This window comes from Hemiscyllium ocellatum, chromosome 5 (assembly GCF_020745735.1).
Source record: "Hemiscyllium ocellatum isolate sHemOce1 chromosome 5, sHemOce1.pat.X.cur, whole genome shotgun sequence".
NCBI classification, from domain to species: Eukaryota; Metazoa; Chordata; class Chondrichthyes; order Orectolobiformes; family Hemiscylliidae; genus Hemiscyllium; species Hemiscyllium ocellatum.
In genome coordinates this window covers 58,829,628-58,850,600 of record NC_083405.1, presented here as the reverse complement: position 1 = coordinate 58,850,600, position 20,973 = coordinate 58,829,628, and the positions used below count along the sequence as shown (strand labels likewise).

Sequence of the window (20,973 nt, the reverse complement as noted above, 5' to 3'; positions counted from 1 at the left end):
CCACAGGTCCCTACCACTCTATTTGAATTTTTTATCTGAAAGGATTGGTAATACCTGTCCAGCAAGGCTGGGGCAGGCTAGGGATTTGCAGTCATTGATTTGGGCTTCCCCACTCTTTTGAGGGTTTGTTTTGGTGTTTAGATTGTCTCACTGTGGTGGTGTCTCTGGGCCTGGTCAGTCTGATGATGCTCCCCATGAGGCACCAGGAGCTGGAGATGCTGGGCAGCTCAGCTCCCTCCCAGAGGTGGCTCTCTGGAAACATCATTGAAGAAAGTACAGAAGCAGGTGGAACTAAGGCACCAGGTCTCTCTGCTCCTCTTACCTCCACCCCCCACCCCAACACCATATTTGCATCCTTCTCTAAGATTCTATGACCCGTGTCCAATGCCAAAGAATCGGACATGTGCAGGAAGATCCAGTGAGATGAGCATTCTATATTTGGAAGCAGCAGAATATGACTTTGAATCTTTAACTGTTAAGTGCTGCCCTTGTCATGCTGTGCCTCTGGTCTCTTAATGAGTTGATGCCACCAAATCTGGGTAGCAGTTTTCTAACAAAGCAGCTTCACTGGAGCTGTAAACAACGATTAATTCTGAATCAATGATGCCATTAGCACCTGGCCAGGAGTTCCAGGCCTGGAAGAGCACAGCAAGCCAGCCAGCCAGCATCAATAGGCGGAGAAGTCAACGTTTTGGATGCAACCCTTCTTCAGGTCAGGAACCATGTTTCAGGCCTGAATGGTTTTGATGGAAAATTGATTGTTCAAGGCCTTGCTGCATGATTACCATACGTTCTAGTTCGGCATAGGTTTAAACTTGGCTTCCACGTTTTGAGATTTTATCACTGCTTATGAAAACATGTTTGTTTCTGTAACAACCTTGGAGGTCATGTTTTCTAGAATAGGCTTTAATGGATTTTAAACAGTTGACACTTATGTCCTCTTGTAATCCAGGGTTTGTCAAAAGAAATGTTTATTTTCACCTGTTAAAATCAAGAGGGAATTCAAAAACTTTGTCAGTGAAAGAATTTGTTTACATTTATAGGCTTTCAACACCTTGACAAGTGTACCAATTAGTGGTTTGAGAATTAAATTAATGAGATCATTTCAGGCCATCAAATACTGCTATTATCATTAATTGTGATGAGTGTAAATTTTAAGGTTAGGTTCATAAAGGAATTATATTCTCAAATAGTCTTGATGCAAAAAAGAACAGCTGAAGGTTCTACTTCAAAATCGGACAGTATGCATCTATTTCCACTACTGCAGTAAAACCCCTAGATGTGGCAGTTATGTTTTATTGCACATGTTCCAATCAATTCCTTGCACTATAATCATATGAGACCTTATTTTAACAGTGAAAACATTAGTCCAAATGCTGGAGAGCATTTCAAAATATGTGCTTCAATATTGCTGTCTTAGGATGCTTGATATGGGTATATTTGTATGAATACTATGTCATTTAGCAGAAATATTATAGCAGAGCTTAGTTGAATTGACATTGTGAAATATTTAATCATTTTAAATATTGAGGCTTATTGTAAGTTGTGCTTTCAAAAGATAAAACAGGTAACACTTCTGCAGAGACACTGAAGAGGTGTTAGGACTTTATTTCTAGAATACAAAATTCAAGGAGAATATTATTACTGAATTTATTGTACTTGTGTTAGCATACCCATATGTATAACTTTTTTTAAGAACAGAGCTTTCACAGAAAAGGCAAGAAACCTGCTAAATCTTGGTCTTTTTAAAAATGTGTTTCTTGCAGGAACTTGAAAGAGTTACATCATTGCAGGCCAATCTTCAACTGGCTGCTGTCATATGTACAAATGCAAGAAGGTAAGTGACTTAATTTTCCCAAAACTGCCTTTACTAAGGGTTCCATAGCAATCAAGCATATTTGTAACTGTGTTTTGCCTTGTCGTGAATTTGTCATATATTTGATAGAGGTATTTAAAATCATGAGGTGTCTGGTCTGAGGAGAAAGGGAGAAAATGTTCCCATTCGTGAAAACATTGAGACCATGAGGACACAATTTTAAGGTAGTTGGTAAAAGAAGCATAAGTGGCGTGAGTAAAAAATCTGTTTTTGTGCAGTGAATGATTAATATCTGGAACGTATTGCTGAGAGTGTAGTCATGGCAAGTTTAACTGAAACATTTAAAAGGGAATTAGATTAATGGAAAAGGAAGAATGTGAAGGGTTATGGGAAGAAGGGAGGAGAATGACACAGAATAAAGTGTTCCTTTGGATAGTTAGTGCAGGTGCAATGGGCTGAATGGCTTTTCTCTGAATTGCAACAAATTTGTGATGCATTCACAAACTGAGCACTGACCAACTCTATGTTTACTAGATTAAATTCAACATTGTATTGTCTAAGGGCACCTTTCATGAGTCAGAACATATAGTGCATTGGCAGAAGCATTTTATTACAAAAGGCTCAAAATGAATTGCACTATTAGAAATTGCTGAGCCAAGGCTGAAGTCTCTCAGCTGAGGATGAAGTGTCATTAGATTCTAAATGTTGACTCTTTTTCTCTCTCCAATGTCTCTACAGCATTTTCTGTTTACATTTCAGATTTGCAGCATTTACAGTATTTTGCTGTTATTGAGAAAACAGGTTTGATAGTTTAAGCAGACCTCAGCTATAAAATGGCTGAAAATAGCACAGTAACAATCAACCAAACAAGAAAGGGAGTTGAAGGAAAGTTGTTGACAAAATTTGTAGTGTTTTGCCCACACCTTGAATGCCATATCCACCTCTTCTGCTCACTGAGAAGTGAGAAAGGTACCTGAGACCTTTGGATATGATAAAAAGGAAAGCACAATGATAATCAGTTTTCAGATTTGTTAATTATGAAGAACAACTCAAGAAATGGGCTTTTAAACTTTAAGTATACAACCTGATTTATGCAGGATCATAAACAGTGTGAACACAGCATGGAGGTCATTAGGTTTATTGTTGCATTGTTGGCTAGAGAGATCCAGTTAATTCCATAACCCTGTAAATGTTTTTCTTTCACATGCTTATCCAATTTTCTCATGTGTTGGATTTGTGCCCTTCACTTTCTTTTCAGGCAGGGTGACCACAAATTTAACTGTTTTAAAAAAAAATTGCATTGTCTCTGGTTCTTTTACCATTAGCCATAAATCTGTATCCTCTAATTATTGAGCCTTCTGAACGGAGTAGAATTCTCCTAATGGACTTAACCATTTTCAATTTTGGATTTCTCTACAAAAGCTTCTCTTAAACTTCCCAGGCTCTAAGGAGACAACTCTAACTACTTCAGTCCCTCCACAAACCTGAAGTTCTTCAGCCTTGGTAGTAATTTCAGTAAATTTATTTCACGTACCGTTCAAGCAGTCTTAGTTATGCGTGATGCCCAGAATTGAGTGAATGCAGTTCTCCAGTTGAGGCTTGACCAATTTTAACAGTAAAAGTCTGGTATATTGCTTACTTTTGTATGCTATAACTCAAAGAAGTAGCTTAAAGGAGGAAAGCAGGGTGGAGAGGTGTGGGACGTTAAAGATTCCGGAGCAGCTGAAATTAAGGCTACTCAGGAGGCTAGGACAGGATCAGCGCAGACATGTCAGAGGGTTGTGGGCTGTAGCAAATAAGATCTTAGGACTGAAGAGGCCACGGAAGGATTGAAAAGGTTTTTAAAATTGGCCATTTAGAATATGCTTCAATATTTGGAGCTGCCAAGGGAGTTTGGAAAACAATATCAACTCTATCTGTCAGTGTGATGCAGGAACTGACTGTAAATGGAGGAATAGCAAGTGCAGGTGAAATGGAGCAGCTCTTTTCATCACTGATTTTGTCAATTGGGCAGTCAAAGGAATGGGTGAAGATCACCCTGACAGAATGAATTGATGCTGGTGGCTACCATTAGCTGACAATGGGTTGGTTATGGTAGCAGCCCATGTGACAACAAGGCCTGGTGCGTCTGGGTAAGGACATGGGCGAGGGTGTCCAGGCCCTAAAATAATGAAGTTCGTATAGAGTCCTGAAGGCTCTTCAGTGTCCCCAAGGGGAAAATGTGTGCTGTTTATCCACCTCAGGCTGAGCTTCGCTGGAGCACTGCAGCAGCCCAGAGACAGAGATCTTGCCCAGGGAACATGGTAGTGTGTTAAAGTGGCAAGCTACAGGGAGCTCAGGGTCTTTTTTGTGGACAGAATGTAAGTGGCTGCATAGTCTTTGGACTGAACTTACGATCCATAACAATATAGAAGCACAGTGACTTAAGTCTTCCCAATTTTTAATTGGAGGAAATTTCTGCTCCTCTAGTGTTGTTTATTTTTAGTTGTTAAACATATGTGAAATCTAATATTCTTAATAAACTTCCTTTTTCTTTATTCTCAATCAAACCTTCCTTCGCCTTTTTGATTTGATCCCTACAGTATGGGAAAAGGCCCTTCAGCCCAACAAGTCTACACCGACCCTTTGGAGAGTTACCCACCCAGACCCATTTCCCTATCCTAGGATTTATCCCTGACTAATGCACCTAACACTATGGGTAGTTTAGCATGGCCAATTCACTTGACCTGCACATCTTTGGACTGTGGGAGGAAACTGGTGGATCCAGAGAAAACCCACATAGAGACTGGGAGAATGTGCAAACTCCACATAGACAGTCAATTGAGGTGGGAATCGAACCTGGGTCCCTAGCGCTGTAAGGCAGCAGTGCTAACCACTGAGCCAGCATGCTGCCCTTATTCCTTCCTTACTGGATTTGACTCTGGTTCACCTTATTTCCTCCTTTCATTGTGTTTTCTCTCAATTTTTAAATGTGGGAAGAACTTGTTATTCACCACTGTCCCACCTGCTCTGTTGATTTTCCCACATAACTATCCGTTTGCAGTTTTACTAACTTGCAGGGCACAGATTTATCTAGCGGAAGGGTACAGGGGAAAAGTTCACATGAGTGACTCTCGGCAAAATACCTGTTCTAACAAATTGGAGGTGTAGTGGACAGCGAAGAGGGTTACCTCAGATTACAATAGGATCTTGACAGATGGACCAATGGGCTGAGAAGTGGCAAATGGAGTTTAATTCAGATAAATGCGAGGTGCTGCATTTTGGGAAAGCAAATCTTAGCAGGACTTATACACTTAATGGTAAGGTCCGAGGGAGTGTTGCTGAGCAAAAAGACCCTGGAGTGTAGGTTCGTAGCTCTTTGAAAGTGGAATCGCAGGTAGATAGGATAGTGAAGGTGGTGTTTGGTATGCTTTCCTTTATTGGTCAGAGTATTGAGTACAGGAGTTGGGAGGTCATGTTGCGGCTGTACAGGACATGGGTTAGATCACTGTTGGAATAGTGTGTGCAATTCTGGTCTCCTTCCTATCGGAAAGATGTTGTGAAACTTGAAAGGATTCAGAAAAGATTTACAAGGATGTTACCAGGGTTGGAAGATTTGAGTTATAGGGAGAGGCTTAACAGGCTTGGGCAGGCTGGTACAATTGCAACATTGAAGAGGCATTTGGATGGGTATATGAATAGGAAGGGTTTGGAGGGATATGGGCCGGGTTCTGGCAGGTGGGACGAGATTGGGTTGGGATATCTGGTCAGCATGGATGGGTTGGACCGAAGGGCCTGTTTCCATGCTGTACATCTCTATGACTCTATTATCTTGAAGGTTTATTTCCATTCCTGCTGCTTTTCATCTGTGATAATCTGTTCGTAGGTGTATTTCTGGTGTTGCAGTTAAATGGTTACAAGTAGAAGATCAAATGCTCCATGGGGCTAGCTCCCTCAAAGCTGTGCAAGTCAGCTTGATGGGAAAATTTGTGAGAGCAGTAAAAGCCAAGTGTGATCTTCAGTTCTTTTTGGTATAGAGTGGTTATTATTGCAGAATTTACATTAAATTGTTGAAGTGTCCCTCTTTTGAAGTAATATAACATGCTAATTTTCCCTAGTACATCATGGAATGGTAGTGCACCTCTGTCTTTTATCAATATGTGATCCTCTTGTCAGCTGTACTATGAAAAGTTTAGTGTCTGTCACAGAAATAGAAATAGAAATTACAAATTGTTTTGTAGGATTTTTATAATCACGTCAACAAATCTTTTGCCTGTGAAAGTTATGAGGACAGGCATATTGTCTACAAGAGAATTGGAGTGATTTCAGGTATGAAAATAAAGTGCTTTTGTATTTTATTTGGAAAGGTTTTCCTTAATTTGATGCAATCTAAAATGGCAATCAAGATTGATCTTTTAAAAAGACAGATGGCAAAGGAGAAATAGAAGCTATAAGGGCCTTGTAGATCAAGGGTCTTGGCTTCAATATCAGGAAGTACAATTTTTGTGGATGGGGACTAGGAATAGCCAGGGTCGCAAGCCTTGATGGGAGGCAGTGTAATTTCTGGGGTCTTAAGTCTTCATAGACTGGACAAACTGACATGAGCGGTCTGGCAGATGAGTTTGTAGAATGGATTTGTGATCATTTCCAGGAGCAATATACAATGGAACCAGCTAGGGAAAATGTTATTTTGAGTAACATATTATGCAGTGAGATGGAATTAATTAGCAATCTGTTAGCAAAAATTCACTGTGAAATAGTGATGATAATACAGTTGGATAACATTTGTTTAAAAGTGACATACTCAAGTTCCAAACAAGAATGTTAAACTTTGAAAAAGCCTATACGCATGGGTGATAGTTCTGGACCAGATTGCATGGCTAAATAGAATAAAAGGTATGGCATTTAAATAAAAAATCGAAAACATTTCAAGAGCCTATTCAAAATGTTCAAGAAAATATATTCCATTAAAAAATTAGCAAGGTAAGACCAGGTTTATATTGTTACAAGGATTAGCCATCAGTTTGAGGATCGAGATATTCTTCATAAACTGGTGAAAGGCCATGATTAAGTTTATTAATAAGAAAAATAAATTGTGTGAGAGAGATAGAAAAATAAAGTACATTGCAAGAATTTTTACAATTATCTGCGAAGAGTAGCTGAAGTAAACATTGGAGCTTTTGAAGCAGAAACAAGAGATTGCATTCTGGAGAATGAAGAAATGACAGTAGGCCCAGAATTTTTGTTCAATGTCAAGTAGACTGCACAACTTCGCACAAATGGAGGGTAACTGATGAGATAAGAACAGTGAGGAACTGAAGATAATTAATATCAGCAGTTAACAAAGAAACAATTATTGGAGAAATGTATGGAATTAAAATTTGATAAATCCCCATTGTGTATAATCATAAAACTGGAGTTCTAAAGGTAGGCCTGAGACAGTGAAGGCATTGGCAACAATTTTCCACATTTTCAAATTGTCACAGCGGATTGGAAATTAGTAACTATTACATCACCATTCAGGAAAGGAGAGAGATTGAAAGATGGGAACAATGGGTTAGTGAGCCTGATTTCAATCATTGGGAACTTATTGTTAAGTAAATCTTTACAACGCTGTTAGAAAAGCTTGGTATAATTAGAACATGTTAATATAGGATTGTTCCTCTGTCAAACTATTTGACAATATGTCTAATAGAACAGGTAGAGGGAACCCAATAGATGTATCATTGAAGTGTTATGGCACAGAAGGAGGCTATTTAGTCCATTGTGGGGTTTATGAATGTTTAAATAAGCATCATTACCTCGTGCCAATCTCCTGCCATACCAATGTGTATTATTTCTATCCAAACAATTAGCCCTGCCCTTTTGAGTGCGTATGCTGGACTAGCTTCCATCGCGCATCCAGTCAGGACATTCCAAATCCTAACTACTTAGAGTCATAGAGATGTACAGCATGGAAACAGACCTTTCGGTCCAATCCGTCCATGCTGACCAGTTATCCCAACCTAATCTCGTCCCACCTGCCAACACCTGGCCCATATCCCTCCAAACCCTTCCTATTCACATACCCATCCAAATGCCTCTTAAATGTTGCAATTGTACCAACCTCCACCAATTCCTCTGGCAGCTCATTCCATACATGTACCACCCTCTGTGTGAAAAAGTTGCCCCTTAGGTCTCTTTTATATCTTTCTCCTTTCACCCTAAACCTATGCCCTCTAGTTCTGGACTCCCCGACCCCAGGGAAAATACTTTGCTTATTTACCCTATCCATGCCCCTCATATTTCCCTGATTTGTCCTTACCGCCCTTCTTAAACAGTGGCACCACGTTTGCCAACCTCCAGTCTTCCGGCACCTCAACTGTGACTATTCGCTTCTTTTGGAAATCAGTTTAAATCTATGTCCCCTCATTCTTGTTCCTTTTGTGAGCAGGAACAGTTTCTCCCTATCTACTTCACCCAACCTGCTCATAATTTTGAAAACCTCTACCAAGTCTCCTCTTAGCCTTCATCTCTTCAAAGAGATCAATCTCAACCTGTTCAATTTATTCCATAACTGACATTTCTCATCATTGGAGCCATTCTTATAAATCACTCCTGCACTCTGGCCAGTGTTCACGTCCTCCTTACCATGTGTTCAGAACTGTGTACAGTACTCCAGCTGAGGTCTAAAAACGCCTTGTATAAGTTCACCATTCTCTCCTTGCTCTTAAACCCCATGTCCCTGTTAACAAACCTGAGGATACTATATTCTTTGTTAACTTGTCCTGCCCGTTCACTGAACTGCATACAAACATGCAGGTTTCTTTTTGCTCCTCCATCCCCTGTGGAATTATATCATCTATTTTATTTGCTTTTCTATGTTATTCCTACCCGAATGCATCACTTCACATTTCTCTGCATTGAATTCATTTACCATTTATACACGCTCCACCAACTTGTTTATGTCTTCCTCACCATCACAATTCTTTTGTTTTTCTTCATCTGCAAACTTTGAAATTGTTCCCTGCACGCCAATAATCCAGGTCGTTAATATATCATGAAAAGCAAGAGTCCTAATATCATCACCTGGGGAACGTGACTCTTAACCTCACTGCAGCCTGAAAAATGTCCATTGAATGTGGCTTTCTGTTTCCTATCACTTAGCTTATTCTATATCCATGTTGCTACTGTCCCTTTTCTATGGTCTGTAACTTTCTTTTGAAGTTAGAGTGGCTCTGCATGAAATACTGGTAAGTTCATGTGCACATCAATAACCTCTACCCCATTGAGCCTTTCTGTTATCTTCTCAGTAAAAACTGTTAGTCAGGGATGATTTCTCCTTCTGAAATCCATGCTGGTTCATCCTAACCAACCCATCTTTTCCATGAGACTACTAATTCTCTTCTGTAAAATTGTTTCCAGAAGCTTCCCGCCACTGAGATGTTCTACTGTTTGTTAGAAATAGTCCAGCAATTAGCTCAACCTTTCTTGAATAATGACATTCTTCTGGAACTGCAAGATTATGGCCAGTACTCCGGCACTTTGCACACACACACTGCATTTGATATCCTTGGATGCATCTCATCCAGAATTGGCACCTTGTCAACTTTAGGTACCAACAGTCTATACAACACTTTTTCCTTATTTATTTTGAACCTTTCTAGTGACAGTTGGTTACTCAGTCATTCTCCACTGTTAACCTGAACTTCACAGTACAATGATCACAGTCTTCTAGATGCTCCCCCACTGACTCGTGATCAACTTGGCCCACTTCATTTTCAACAACAGTGCATTCTTTCTTGTTGGACTGATCCATACTGCATTAGGAAACTCCCTCCTGCAACCGATGAGCACTTGCCCCTATGTTCCTTCCACTGCCAATATTCAAGACTATGTTTAGGCAATTGAAATCCCCCATTATAACTGTTATAATTTTGTCATGTCTGTAATTTCTCTAAAACTCTGTTCTAATCTTTCTCATTAGTTGCTGGACTATAGATTACATCCTGCAATGTAATTAGTCTTAGAGTAAAAGCGATCTACAGCACTGAAAACATGATCATTCAGCCCAACCCATCTGTGCTGGTCAAAAATAACTACAGAAGTATTCTAATCCAATTTTCTAGCATTTGGCTCATAGCCTTGTATTTCTTGGTATTGCATGTGCACGTAAAATCATAATCATTGGGATGCACAGCATGGAAACAGCCCCTTCTCTCCAACTCGGCCATGCCGACCAGATACCCTAAACTGATCTAGTCACATTTGCCAGCACTTGGCTCATGTCCCTCTAAATCCTTTCTATCCATATACCCGTCCAGATGCCTTTTAAATGTTGTGATTTTATCGGCCTCACCCTCTGTGTGAAAAAGTTGCCCCTTAAGTCCCTTTTAAATTTTTCCCCTCTTACCCTCAGCCTATGCCCTCTACTTCTGGGCGCCCCCACCCCAGGGAATTTATCTATTTACCATGTTGTTGGCCCCTCATGATTTAATAAACCTCCAATGCTCCAGGGCTAACAGCTTTCAGGCTATTCAACCTTCCCCTACAGCTCAAACCCTTTAGCCCTGGCAACATCCCTGTAAACTTTACATCTAAATACTACTTAAATATTATGAGGGTTTTTATGCCACCCTTACAGACAATAAGTTTCAATTTCCCACCAATCTCTGGATGGAAAGATTTTTTTCTGACACCACCTCTAAACCTTCAACCTCTTATCTTTAATCTATGCCTACTGGTTGTTAATCCCTCCATAAATGGGAAATGTTTCTTTCTATCTATGCCTCTCAACTTTATACATCCCAATCATGTCCCCTCTCAGTTTCCTCTGTTCCACGAAAACAACTCCAATCTGTCCTCATAGCTAAAAGAAATTTCAGTAATTGGCAGAGCCAGTGTAGATTTCTGTCAGGTGGGTCATGCTTGACAAACCTCATTGAATTTGTTAGATGAGGTGACTGAGGTAGTGGGCTGGGAAACACCTATGGATGTTGTTTATATGAACTTCCAGAAGGTAATTGGTAAAAAGTTTGTTAATGAAGGTAGAAGCCCATAGAACTGACGCCAAATTATTGAGATGGCTGAGAAAGTTGTTGTGTGGCAGGTGACAGAAAGTAGGGGTAATGGATAGGGACTCAACTTGGCAGGATATGATGAGTAGTGACCACAAGAATCTGCATTAGGGTCTGTGTTGTTTATAAATGACTTGGATGATGGCATAGAAAGTCATCTATCCAAATTTTCTAATGACACAATTTTAGGTGGCATTGTAGACAATGTAGATGGTAGCATTAAATTACAAAAGGATGTTGATAGACTAAGTGAATGGGCAAAACTGTAGCAGATGGCATTCATTGTAAACAAGTGAGAAGTTATCCATTTTGGACCGAGAAAGGATAAATCAGTATACTTTTTAGATGATTTAAGTACAGTGGATGTCCAGAGAGACTTGGGGAGCTCAGGTGTATAGATCTTGAAAATGCCATGAACTGGTGCAGAAAATAATCAAGGAAGCTCAAGGAATGCTGGCCTTTATATCTAGAGGGATGGAGTTCTAGGATGCATAAATTATGCTGCAGTTATACAAAACCCTGGTTGGACTCTTCTTGAAGAAACTGTGAGCAGGTCTGAGCACCACACCTTAGGAAGGATATAATAACCTTGCAGGGAGTACAATGTAGCTTTACAAGAATGATACCTGGACTTCAAGGGTTAAGTTATAAGGAGGAATTACACAAATTAGGCCTGTTTTCTCTAGAATTTAGAAGGTTAAGGGGTGAGTTGAGTGAAAACTTTAAAATTTTGCTAGGAAAAGACCGGATAATAAAGACTAACTATTTCCACTGGTTGGGATTAGAGTGGCTGGGAAATTAGAGTTCAGAGTTCAGAAATAAGATCAGGAGCCATGTGAGGAAGCATTTCTCCACACAAAGGGTGGTAGATGTTTGGAAGTGTCTTCTGCAAATAGCAGATATACTGGATTAGGTGCTAATTTTACAGCAGAGACAAAGTTTTGTAAGCAACGATGTTAAGGGATATGAACCAAACGCAGATATATCGAGTTAGACCACAAATCAATCATGATCTTCTCATTGAATGATAGAACAATCTTGAGAGGCTGAATGGTTGATGTTCCTAAAACTCTCTAGAACCCCACTGGTCCTCACCTACCACCCCACAACCTCCAGATACATCGTATCATATCCGTCACCTCCAAACAGACCCCACCACCAAAGATATATTTCCCTCCCCTCCCCTATCGTTGTTCCAGAAAGACCATTCCCTCCGCGACTCCCTCATCAGGTCCACACTCCCCACCAACCCAACCTCCACTCCAGGCACCTTCCTCTGCAATCGCAAGAAATGCAAAACTTGCGCCCTCACCTTCCCCCCCCCTTCACTTCCCTCCAAGGTCCCAAGGGATCCTTCCATATCCGTCTCAAATTCACCTGCACCTCCACACACATCATTTACTGCGTCCACTGCACCCAATGTGGCCTCCTATACATTGGGGAGACAGGTCGCCTACTTGCGGAACGTTTCAGAGAACACCTCTGGGACACCCGCACCAACCAACCCAACCACCCCATGGCTGAACACTTTAACTTCCCGTCCTACTCCGCCAAGGACATGCAGGTCCTTGGCCTCCTCCATCGCCACACCATGGCAACACGCATCTGGAGGGAGAGTGCCTCATCTTCCGCCTAGGAACCCTCCAACTACAAGAGATGAATGCAGATTTCTCCAGCTTTCTCATTTCCCTCCCCCCCCCCCCCCCCCCACCCTCAACCTTTTTTCAGTCCCAACCCTCGCACTCCACACCGCCTTCTTGACCTGCATTCTTCTTCCCAACCAGCATCTGCAGTCCTCGCTTTCTCCTAACTCTAACTCTAGTCCAGATATTAAACTGGTAATTTTGCAACTTTCCAGCTAAAGCAACATCCTGTTAAATCTTTTCTGTACCTTCTCCAGTGCAATCACATTCCTCTTCTAATGTTGATTTCAGAACTGCACACAATACTCTACCTATGGCCTAACCAATTTTGACACTGTCCCATCATAGTCTCCCTGCTCTTAGAAGCTACGCCTTGGCCAGTTCATGATGTGGACATGCCGGTGTTGGGTTGGGGTGGACAAAGTTAAAAATCATACAACACCAGGTTATAGTCCAACAGGTTTATTTGGAATGAGAGAGCTTTCAGAGCGCTGATTCTTCGTCAGGTAGCTTGTGGGGCAGGGTCATAAGACACAGAATTTGTAGCAAAAGATCAAAGTGTCATACAACTGTTGTGATGTATTGGACAAACCTAGATTGCTGTGAAGTCTTTAATCACTTAGAATGGGTTGCAGGTTTCAATTCAATAATAAGTAAATCCCAGAACTTTAAAGTCACATTCCCGAGATAATGTAAAGTTTTATAAAAAAAAAAGTGACATCTCAGCTCAGGCAATACATTAAAGGTGTGAGGTTAGAGTCTATCTGTATTCCAAACTTGAGTCACACAAGTTCTCTTTCCAAAGTAGGAATTTATAACATGTCACATGGACGGACTGACTGCCTGCAGATTGTGTGCTTTTTGAACAAAATAGAATGAATCTGCAATGCAAATTCATCCCTTATATGTGTGTGTGCACGAGTGTGATGGATTGTATCCTTGTGAGAGGGTGTTTGTGTGTGTCTGAGAGAGAGGGTGCATATGAGAGAGGGTCTGCAGACCCTCTCTCTTGCTCTCTGTCAGACATACAGACACACCCCCACACTCGTCATGTTCACGCACACTCGCGCTCTCTTTCTCGCGCTCTCATTTTCTCTCTCTCTCTCACATACGCGCGCGCACACACGGCTATGGGGTGAATTTGCATTTGCAGACTTGGATTTGCAGATACAATCTGTTATGTTCAAAAAGCACACATTCTGTAGGCAGTCAGTCCATGTGACATTTTATAAATTCCTACTTTGGAAATAAAACTAGTCTGACTCAAGATTGGAGTACAGATAGACTTTTCAAGGTCTTGCAGTTTGTCATGTATTCCCGTGCCTTGTTAGGCCTACCCAAATGTTCATTTCATGTGGATTGAATTCCTTTTACAACCAGTCAGCCCATTTCTACCCTCCTGTAATCAATGGCTATCCTCCTGATTATTTATCATCCCACCAATTTTTGAATCATTTGCAAAATTACTGATCAACCCTCCAACTTTCAAGTCTGAATCATTCTTGAAAACCACAAGTAGCATGGGCTCCAACACTGACCCTGGCACCACACTGGATATAGACTGCCAATCAGAAAGCAGCCTGCAACTATCTCCCTTTTCTTCCTACCACTCAGCCAAATATGGATCAAATGTGCCAAATTTCCTTGGATCCCATGAGCTCTTACTTTTCAGTCTCCCATTCGGGACCTTATCAAAAGCCTTTTTGACGTCCAAGTTGACGACATTGAACACACTGCCCTCGTCCAAACAGCAGGTCACTTCTCTGGAAAATTAAATGAATTTGATCAGAAATGACCTCCCCTTGACAAAACCATGCTGAACTGTTACCTTGTACTCAAGATTTGTACCCTGTCGTTCCTCAAAGTTGTTCCTTCTTGGCTTACACCGTGAAAGTGGCCATAGTCCCACAGGCTGCTCGCAGTAGACTGGAAGAGAGGTGACTCGTGGTGATTTTAACTTGATCACTGTTGAGGCTTTTATGATTTGCTCATGTCTGCTACAGGGATTGAACCCATATTGTTGTATTCACTCAGTATCATAAACCAGCTATTCCATCAGTGGAGCTAATCAATATTCAATGGCTTAGTAAGCAGTGACTTCTAAAGTTACAGATCCTCCGAGAAAAAAATACACACTGGTTTCTGCCCTACAAAGGTGACCTCTAATCTTTAAGCATTGTCCCTTGATTCTGGGCATGCTCACAGGAGAAAACGTCTTTTCCACATCCAAGCTCTCGGATCTTCTATACTTTAGTCAAGTCACCCCTCACTGTTATAAAGTCGAATAGAGACAAGCCAGTCTTTCCAACCTTTCCTCATATGCAACCAACTTTTTCCAGATATCAATCTAGTAAATTTGTTGTGAATCTTATGGTTCTTGAGTTCGTACCCATTTGCAAAATAAATTAATAATTTATGCCTTTGTAACAAGTAGCAAATGTAATTCCCAAGCATATGTGGTGAAACCAAATGGTATTTCAGGGCAAAGAGTCATCCATGTCATTCCTTCATCGCAGAGGTAAATATGAAAGCTAATTTGTTTTTAAAGAACTAATTTGTATTTCAGGAATGCAACATTCTATGTTAGAATTGCTCCCTACTTGCAATTCTGATTTGAATTGTTTTTTTCTAAAACAAAAGTCTACAAAAAACATTTCAAGTAGGAATAATAAAGGTGGTTCTCTTGAAAAAGAATCAGCAATCTCAAGCTGGAACTCTTTCCCTTCACAGGAGCTGCCTAAACTGTTGAGTGTTCCCAGGGTTTTTCTTCCATGTTTGTATGATTTGCGCTGAAGTTCTGCTAAGTCTGTAAAAGAACTTGTGGAAAATATTAATCAACTGGATTTTCAGTTAATGCTTGCTTGGCATTTTTCAGTTTGCACGAACATGGTGCAAATATTCACTGATCACTAATTACTTTTTACTGTAATAATTTTGCGTTCAAAGTCTATTTACAGTGGGGTAAGTATTCAGCAGGTATGTAACTTTTGTGTGTGTATTGGAAAGTAAACTTCAGAACCAAGAAAGATGAGAATATTTTTGCACAACAACATAGAATTTATTCTTGGCATATGGATGGATAAAGAAAAATCTGAAGTTGTCAAAATTAGGGAGCTGATGAGATACCACAAGTATTTCCTAAGATGGCTGCTCAACACACAAGTCATCATCTGATAACTCGATGCTTATCATCATATTGAGATGGGCTAAAAGCATTTTGGATAAAACAGTCGATTATATTAAAACTACATGTCCAAATGTTGTTTGATATTCAGTACTTCTTACAAGTGTAAGAAAGGGAATTTTGATTGAAAGAACAAAGCATACATATTGGAAACTTAAAATCCAAATCACATTTATGTTTCAAGATATGGAGACGTGGATCATTATTATTGTAAATCAGATTAACAAGGCCACAAAAATATAAGAAAGAAGCAATAAAATTTCTTAAGGATTAGAACTGAAGAAGTAGAGAAGTTATGTCTGATTTGCATGGAATTTAGGTGTGGCTACACTTGTGGTTTTGTGCACACTTCTGGTCATTATGTTTGAAACACGCATACAGTGGCACTGGTGAAGATATAAGAACATACAGTAATATAATAGTACAGAGATATTAAAATAAATCAAGAAAGATAGAACGGGGTGGGTTTCATTTTGGAAACTAGAAACCAATAAGATTTAATGTTTACCTTAAAACACAAATGATTGGATGGGGATTCAAACCTAAATACCATAAGCATAAGAGTCACTCATTAGTCCAAAAGGGAACTCAGGAGAATCACCTTGACCCAGAGGGTGGAACCTGCTGTGTAGTTATGGTAGATTAGATAAATTGATTTTAGCAAAGAGGTGAAGAGGATAGAGTATGCGCTGGGAGCAAACAAATGTAGTGTGTTAAGGACATGAGGACCTCATTGAGAATACTGATCAGTTGGTCTGAAAGCCTAATGCTGTGCTGTTTTATTTGGAGAAAATACCTTGATATTGAAGATAGTTTATTGACTGCACGAATCAAAAGGAAGTTGCAGAATTACAAAGAACAAGAAATTTCACTTATCTGTAATAAAAGCTGATTATTTACTGTTTTAATGAAACTGTTAATTCTGTTGTATGGATGCTGACCATCTGATTTTTGAAGTGGCTTTCCTGGTTTAGAGTGTGCTGTGCATTTGTCATTCAATTCTTTTGGTTTAAGAATGCACTCCCCTCTGCTGCATCTTTACCTCTGCTCTAAGAGTAGCTTTTTCAACCTATGAGATTTCTATGGAATTTTCTCACTAAAGTTGTCTCCCTTTTGCCTTTGATCTCTTTTTTCATACTTGGTCTTAAAACTTTTGATCAGTTTTTTTTGGTCTGAGTTCTTCTACTTCTGGCCAAGGGTTCCTTTGACTTATAACTCTGTAAAGCATCATGGTATATTTTGGCGTGTTGAAGATGTAATTTAGGTTGTATTTTTAATAAGAAAATAAACATTGTATCATGAAGATAAATAACATTTTGATTGCATTTCATTACCATAAGTAATTGTTTAAAACAGACTTGATGTTTTATTTTGTCAGGCAGCTAAATATTGCCAAGGAAGGCTTTACACAAGCTAGCCTGGGGTTGCTTGCGAATCAAAGAAAGAGACAGCTGTTGATTGGACTACTGAAGTCTTTACGCACAATTAAAACACTGGTATATATTTTTTACGTACATAAACTTTTTTTATTTTATTTTGTGTGAAATATTTCTGACAGTTTTTATTTTGTTCTCTACAGCAAAGGACGGACGTACGATTAAGTGAAATGTTGGAGGTAGGCAACCATGATTTACTTTTCGTAAGACTAGAAAAGCAAATTCACTGGTCACTGTATTTTCAGGTCATAAATTTTAAATGTGAAGTAAATTGCTGAAGGTTTCTCTATACAATTTTTTTGGATCGATATCATGTTTGGAAAGTTGCATCCTGTTAAACTAATGTAAAATGTTAAAGTTTGCAATGTCATGAATGGTGATCCAATAAACAACATTTTGACTTACTGACATGATTGTCACACGTCATAGCTGTTTGAACTGTTTTCAATTTTGTTGCCTTAGCCAAAATTACAAAGCAAAGCTAAGTTTATTACTATGTACAAAATTTACTGATAATGGCTAGTAACAAATGCAACAGGCTTGAAGGACTGAATGGCCAAATCCTGTTCCTAACTAGAGCACATTTCCTGTATATTTGGACAAGTTCGGTCGAGGCTGGTACCTGGACCAGGCAGGGTGGCTGACTGCTTTGGAAGAATCATGGAGATCTTTTGCAAAATGATTCCCCTAACAATTTTCCTATGATCTCTTTTTTTTGTGCTTGGAAAATAAATGATGTAAGATATCAAAATTTGGATTGTGTCTTTTACATCTGTGTTTTACTGTTATTGCATTTCTCTGTTGATAAATCTAATGAATACTGGTGATCTTGATATCTGCCATATTTTATTGTTTGGCATAGTTTGACAAGTTCATTGATTCCCACACATTTACCTGAGGGAGAGGCACAGATTCCTTTTCATTTGTATTTGGTCTTCTTGCACTCTTGTGGCATCAAATTGCTTTTCCTTTTTAGTTTGTCCTTTGTACTTCTCTGAATACTGCTTTGCATTCTTCATTCCTCTCTTAACTCAAGTATATTTTCTTGCCTCCAGAGGATTAAAAATGTTTAAGTTTATCAGTTGGATTGAAGGTCAGTGGAAAAGAACTACTGACTTGTTGTAACAAGTTTTAAGTTACTGATCAAAGAAATGTATACGCCATATCATTTCACAACAGAGCAATCTACCATTCAGTGAAATGAACCTTTAACATCAATGAAACCAACTTATTCATGAGAACAATGCATGTCAAGAGAAGGTTTGTGTAGCAGGTAAAGAATGGTCTATGCCTCATCCTAGTGGTTAAGTGGAAAGTCATAAAGCATTTTATAGGATGGGTTGACTTGTAACTCTGTTTAATAGGGTTGGGTTTTTTAAAGAGATAATGCTCCCTGTAGCAGCATATAAAGCAACAGTTAGCATTCCCATTCAAGCAGGAGCTACAGGAGGTGTTGAGCATCTGGCTGACTTTGATTTCTGAGAAACTTGTGTAAAGGATACTGCCAAGTCCAGTCATATGACTATAGCAGTCATTTTTGTTTGGCTGTTTAATTTTTTTAAAGTCACTAAATATTCATACACCTACTTATTTAAGTTGTATTTTGGTTTGTTTATGATCTGTGGATTCAGAATTATGTCAACTGTAGTTGAAAAGTTGTTTAGGGAATTAAAAATTTTATAACAGGGCGGCTTCAGTTTTGCCAGAGAGACAACTGCGTGTTTTCCCAATCTAGGTAGTCTAAACCAAAGGACAACTGGAACTTCTCAATTACAACTGCAACAGTTTCATTTTAAAGAGGTTCATGCAATTACCTAGCTAAGAATTCTTACAAAATGTTTCCACATTGAAATTTTTACTAGTTGCAGATTAGCCCATGTTTTGCATGCCCAATTAATATAAATTTGAGATATTGCGATGGATAGTAGTTGGTACTTTGCTTTCTTCCAGTAAGTGCAGATGGCAGAATTAATTTTCTTTTGGTTTAGACTTGATTCATAGAATCATAACACAGCTGGAGGCCATTTGACCCATGTTCCAGCTCTTTGATGGAGCTGTCTAGTAAATCCTACCTTTGTGTTCTCTACTTATAATATTGTAAAGTATTTTTTTGTCAAGTATTTATCTGTTTCACTTTTGAATGTTAGTATTGAACTTGCTTCCTCCATCTTTTCAGATAGTGCATTCTAAATTGGAACTATAATGAGAACAGGTTTCCTCGTACCATCTCTGCTTCTTTATCTCCTGTATCCAGGATCTCTGTACTATATGATGGAGGGGAGGGGACTTGAGGAAGAGAATGATTATTTCAGAAAATCTACAGAAATTAAAGCATACTGGTTCAAGTATATAAAAGACAGATTAAGGGCTCATTTAAAGAAAGCATTCTGCCATGTTGTTTGTTCAACACAAAATGGATTTGAAAATCTTGTAATCATTTAAGAAGCAATATGATGCAATGGTGTACTGATGGAAATGTTGAGTGTTTCTGGATATTTGAGCCGAAATGACACCCATAACGAGTTAAAAGAAAGAGTTTGTGGAAACCAGGAATAGACATTGATGTTTGCTACCATGCTGTTGAGATTTCCTTTGTTCATTCAGGGGATGTGTGTGTTGCTGCTGGAGTAGCATTTATTACCCATCCTAATTGTCCTTAGGAATGTTATCAAGTGTTCTCGAGCCCTTCATCATTCCTGATGAAGAACTTATGCCTGAAACGTTGATTCTCCTCCTCAGATGCCGCCTGACCTGCTATGCTTTTCCAGCGCAATACTCTCAAATGTTATCAAGTGTTTATGCATTTCAAAGTGGAAAGGTGATGGTGTAATGGTAAAGTCACTGAATGAGTAATCCCTGGCTAAAGCTCTGAGGAACATCGATTCAGATCCCTCCTTGTTAGATGCTGAAGTTTGAATTAATTTTTTAAAAATCTAGAATTAAATGCTCATCTAATGGCAGCCATGGAACTACTGTTGATTGTGATTAAAACCTATTTGGTTCAACAACACGATGTAGGGAAGGAAATCCTCAACTGGTCTGGCCTACGTGTGACTCCAAACCCACAGCAATGTGGCTGACTCTTAGCTGTCATTAGGGATGGACAATAAATGTTGGCCTAACAATGATGTCCACATTCCATGAATTAATTTTTATAACAAAAAAGAAGCATTGCACTTAGGAATTCATGTACCTTGACAAACCACTGTAGTCCAGGTGGTAAAGGTATTTGCACATTCAATATTCCAAGATATTGACCTAGTGACAATGAAGAAATAATAATAATTTTTCCAATTCAGATTGTGGAAATCCTAAAAATGGAGGATACTACTGCTGCTCTTGTTCACCTACTGCTCTTGTTCAAGTGGATGGTAGAAATCATGGGTTTGTGTGCTATTGAAGAAGCCTTAGTCAGTCAGTGAAATATGTCTTGTAGATGGCACCCACTGTATCCACAGTGTGCTCATGATTGAATGCATGAATTCTTAATCTTGTGAATGAAGAATCAATCGAGTAGACTGCTTTGATTTGTGCACATCAGAAAGTTCTGCAGCAAGTCACCAGATATTAATGAACACTTAATCCGATTATGATAGTATTATTTCAAAAGGAGCAGGAGTAGGTCATTAATTTAGAATCATAGGTCTGTTTCCATGCTATACATCTCTATCTGTCCAACTCGTCTATGCCAACTAGATATCAGAAGTTAATCTGGTCACATTTGCCAGCACTTGGCCCATATCCCTCTAAATCTTTCCTTTTCATACACCCATCCAGATTCCTTTTAAATGTCATAATTGTGCCAGCCTCTACTATTTCCTCTGACAGCACCTTCCATACACACGCCACCCTCTGTGCC

General features: G+C 39.3%; 1 protein-coding gene across 1 annotated transcript in view; it reads left to right on the top strand.

The window, feature by feature from the left end:
• The window catches only part of vps50 (VPS50 EARP/GARPII complex subunit), a 192,079-nt gene that overhangs the window by 48,528 nt on the left and 122,578 nt on the right, over positions 1-20,973 (top strand). The window contains exons 6-8 of the mRNA XM_060824779.1: positions 1,767-1,837; positions 17,057-17,174; positions 17,258-17,293. Of these exons, the coding sequence (XP_060680762.1) occupies positions 1,767-1,837; positions 17,057-17,174; positions 17,258-17,293 (225 nt within the window). The remainder of the gene's footprint in view (positions 1-1,766; positions 1,838-17,056; positions 17,175-17,257; positions 17,294-20,973) is intronic.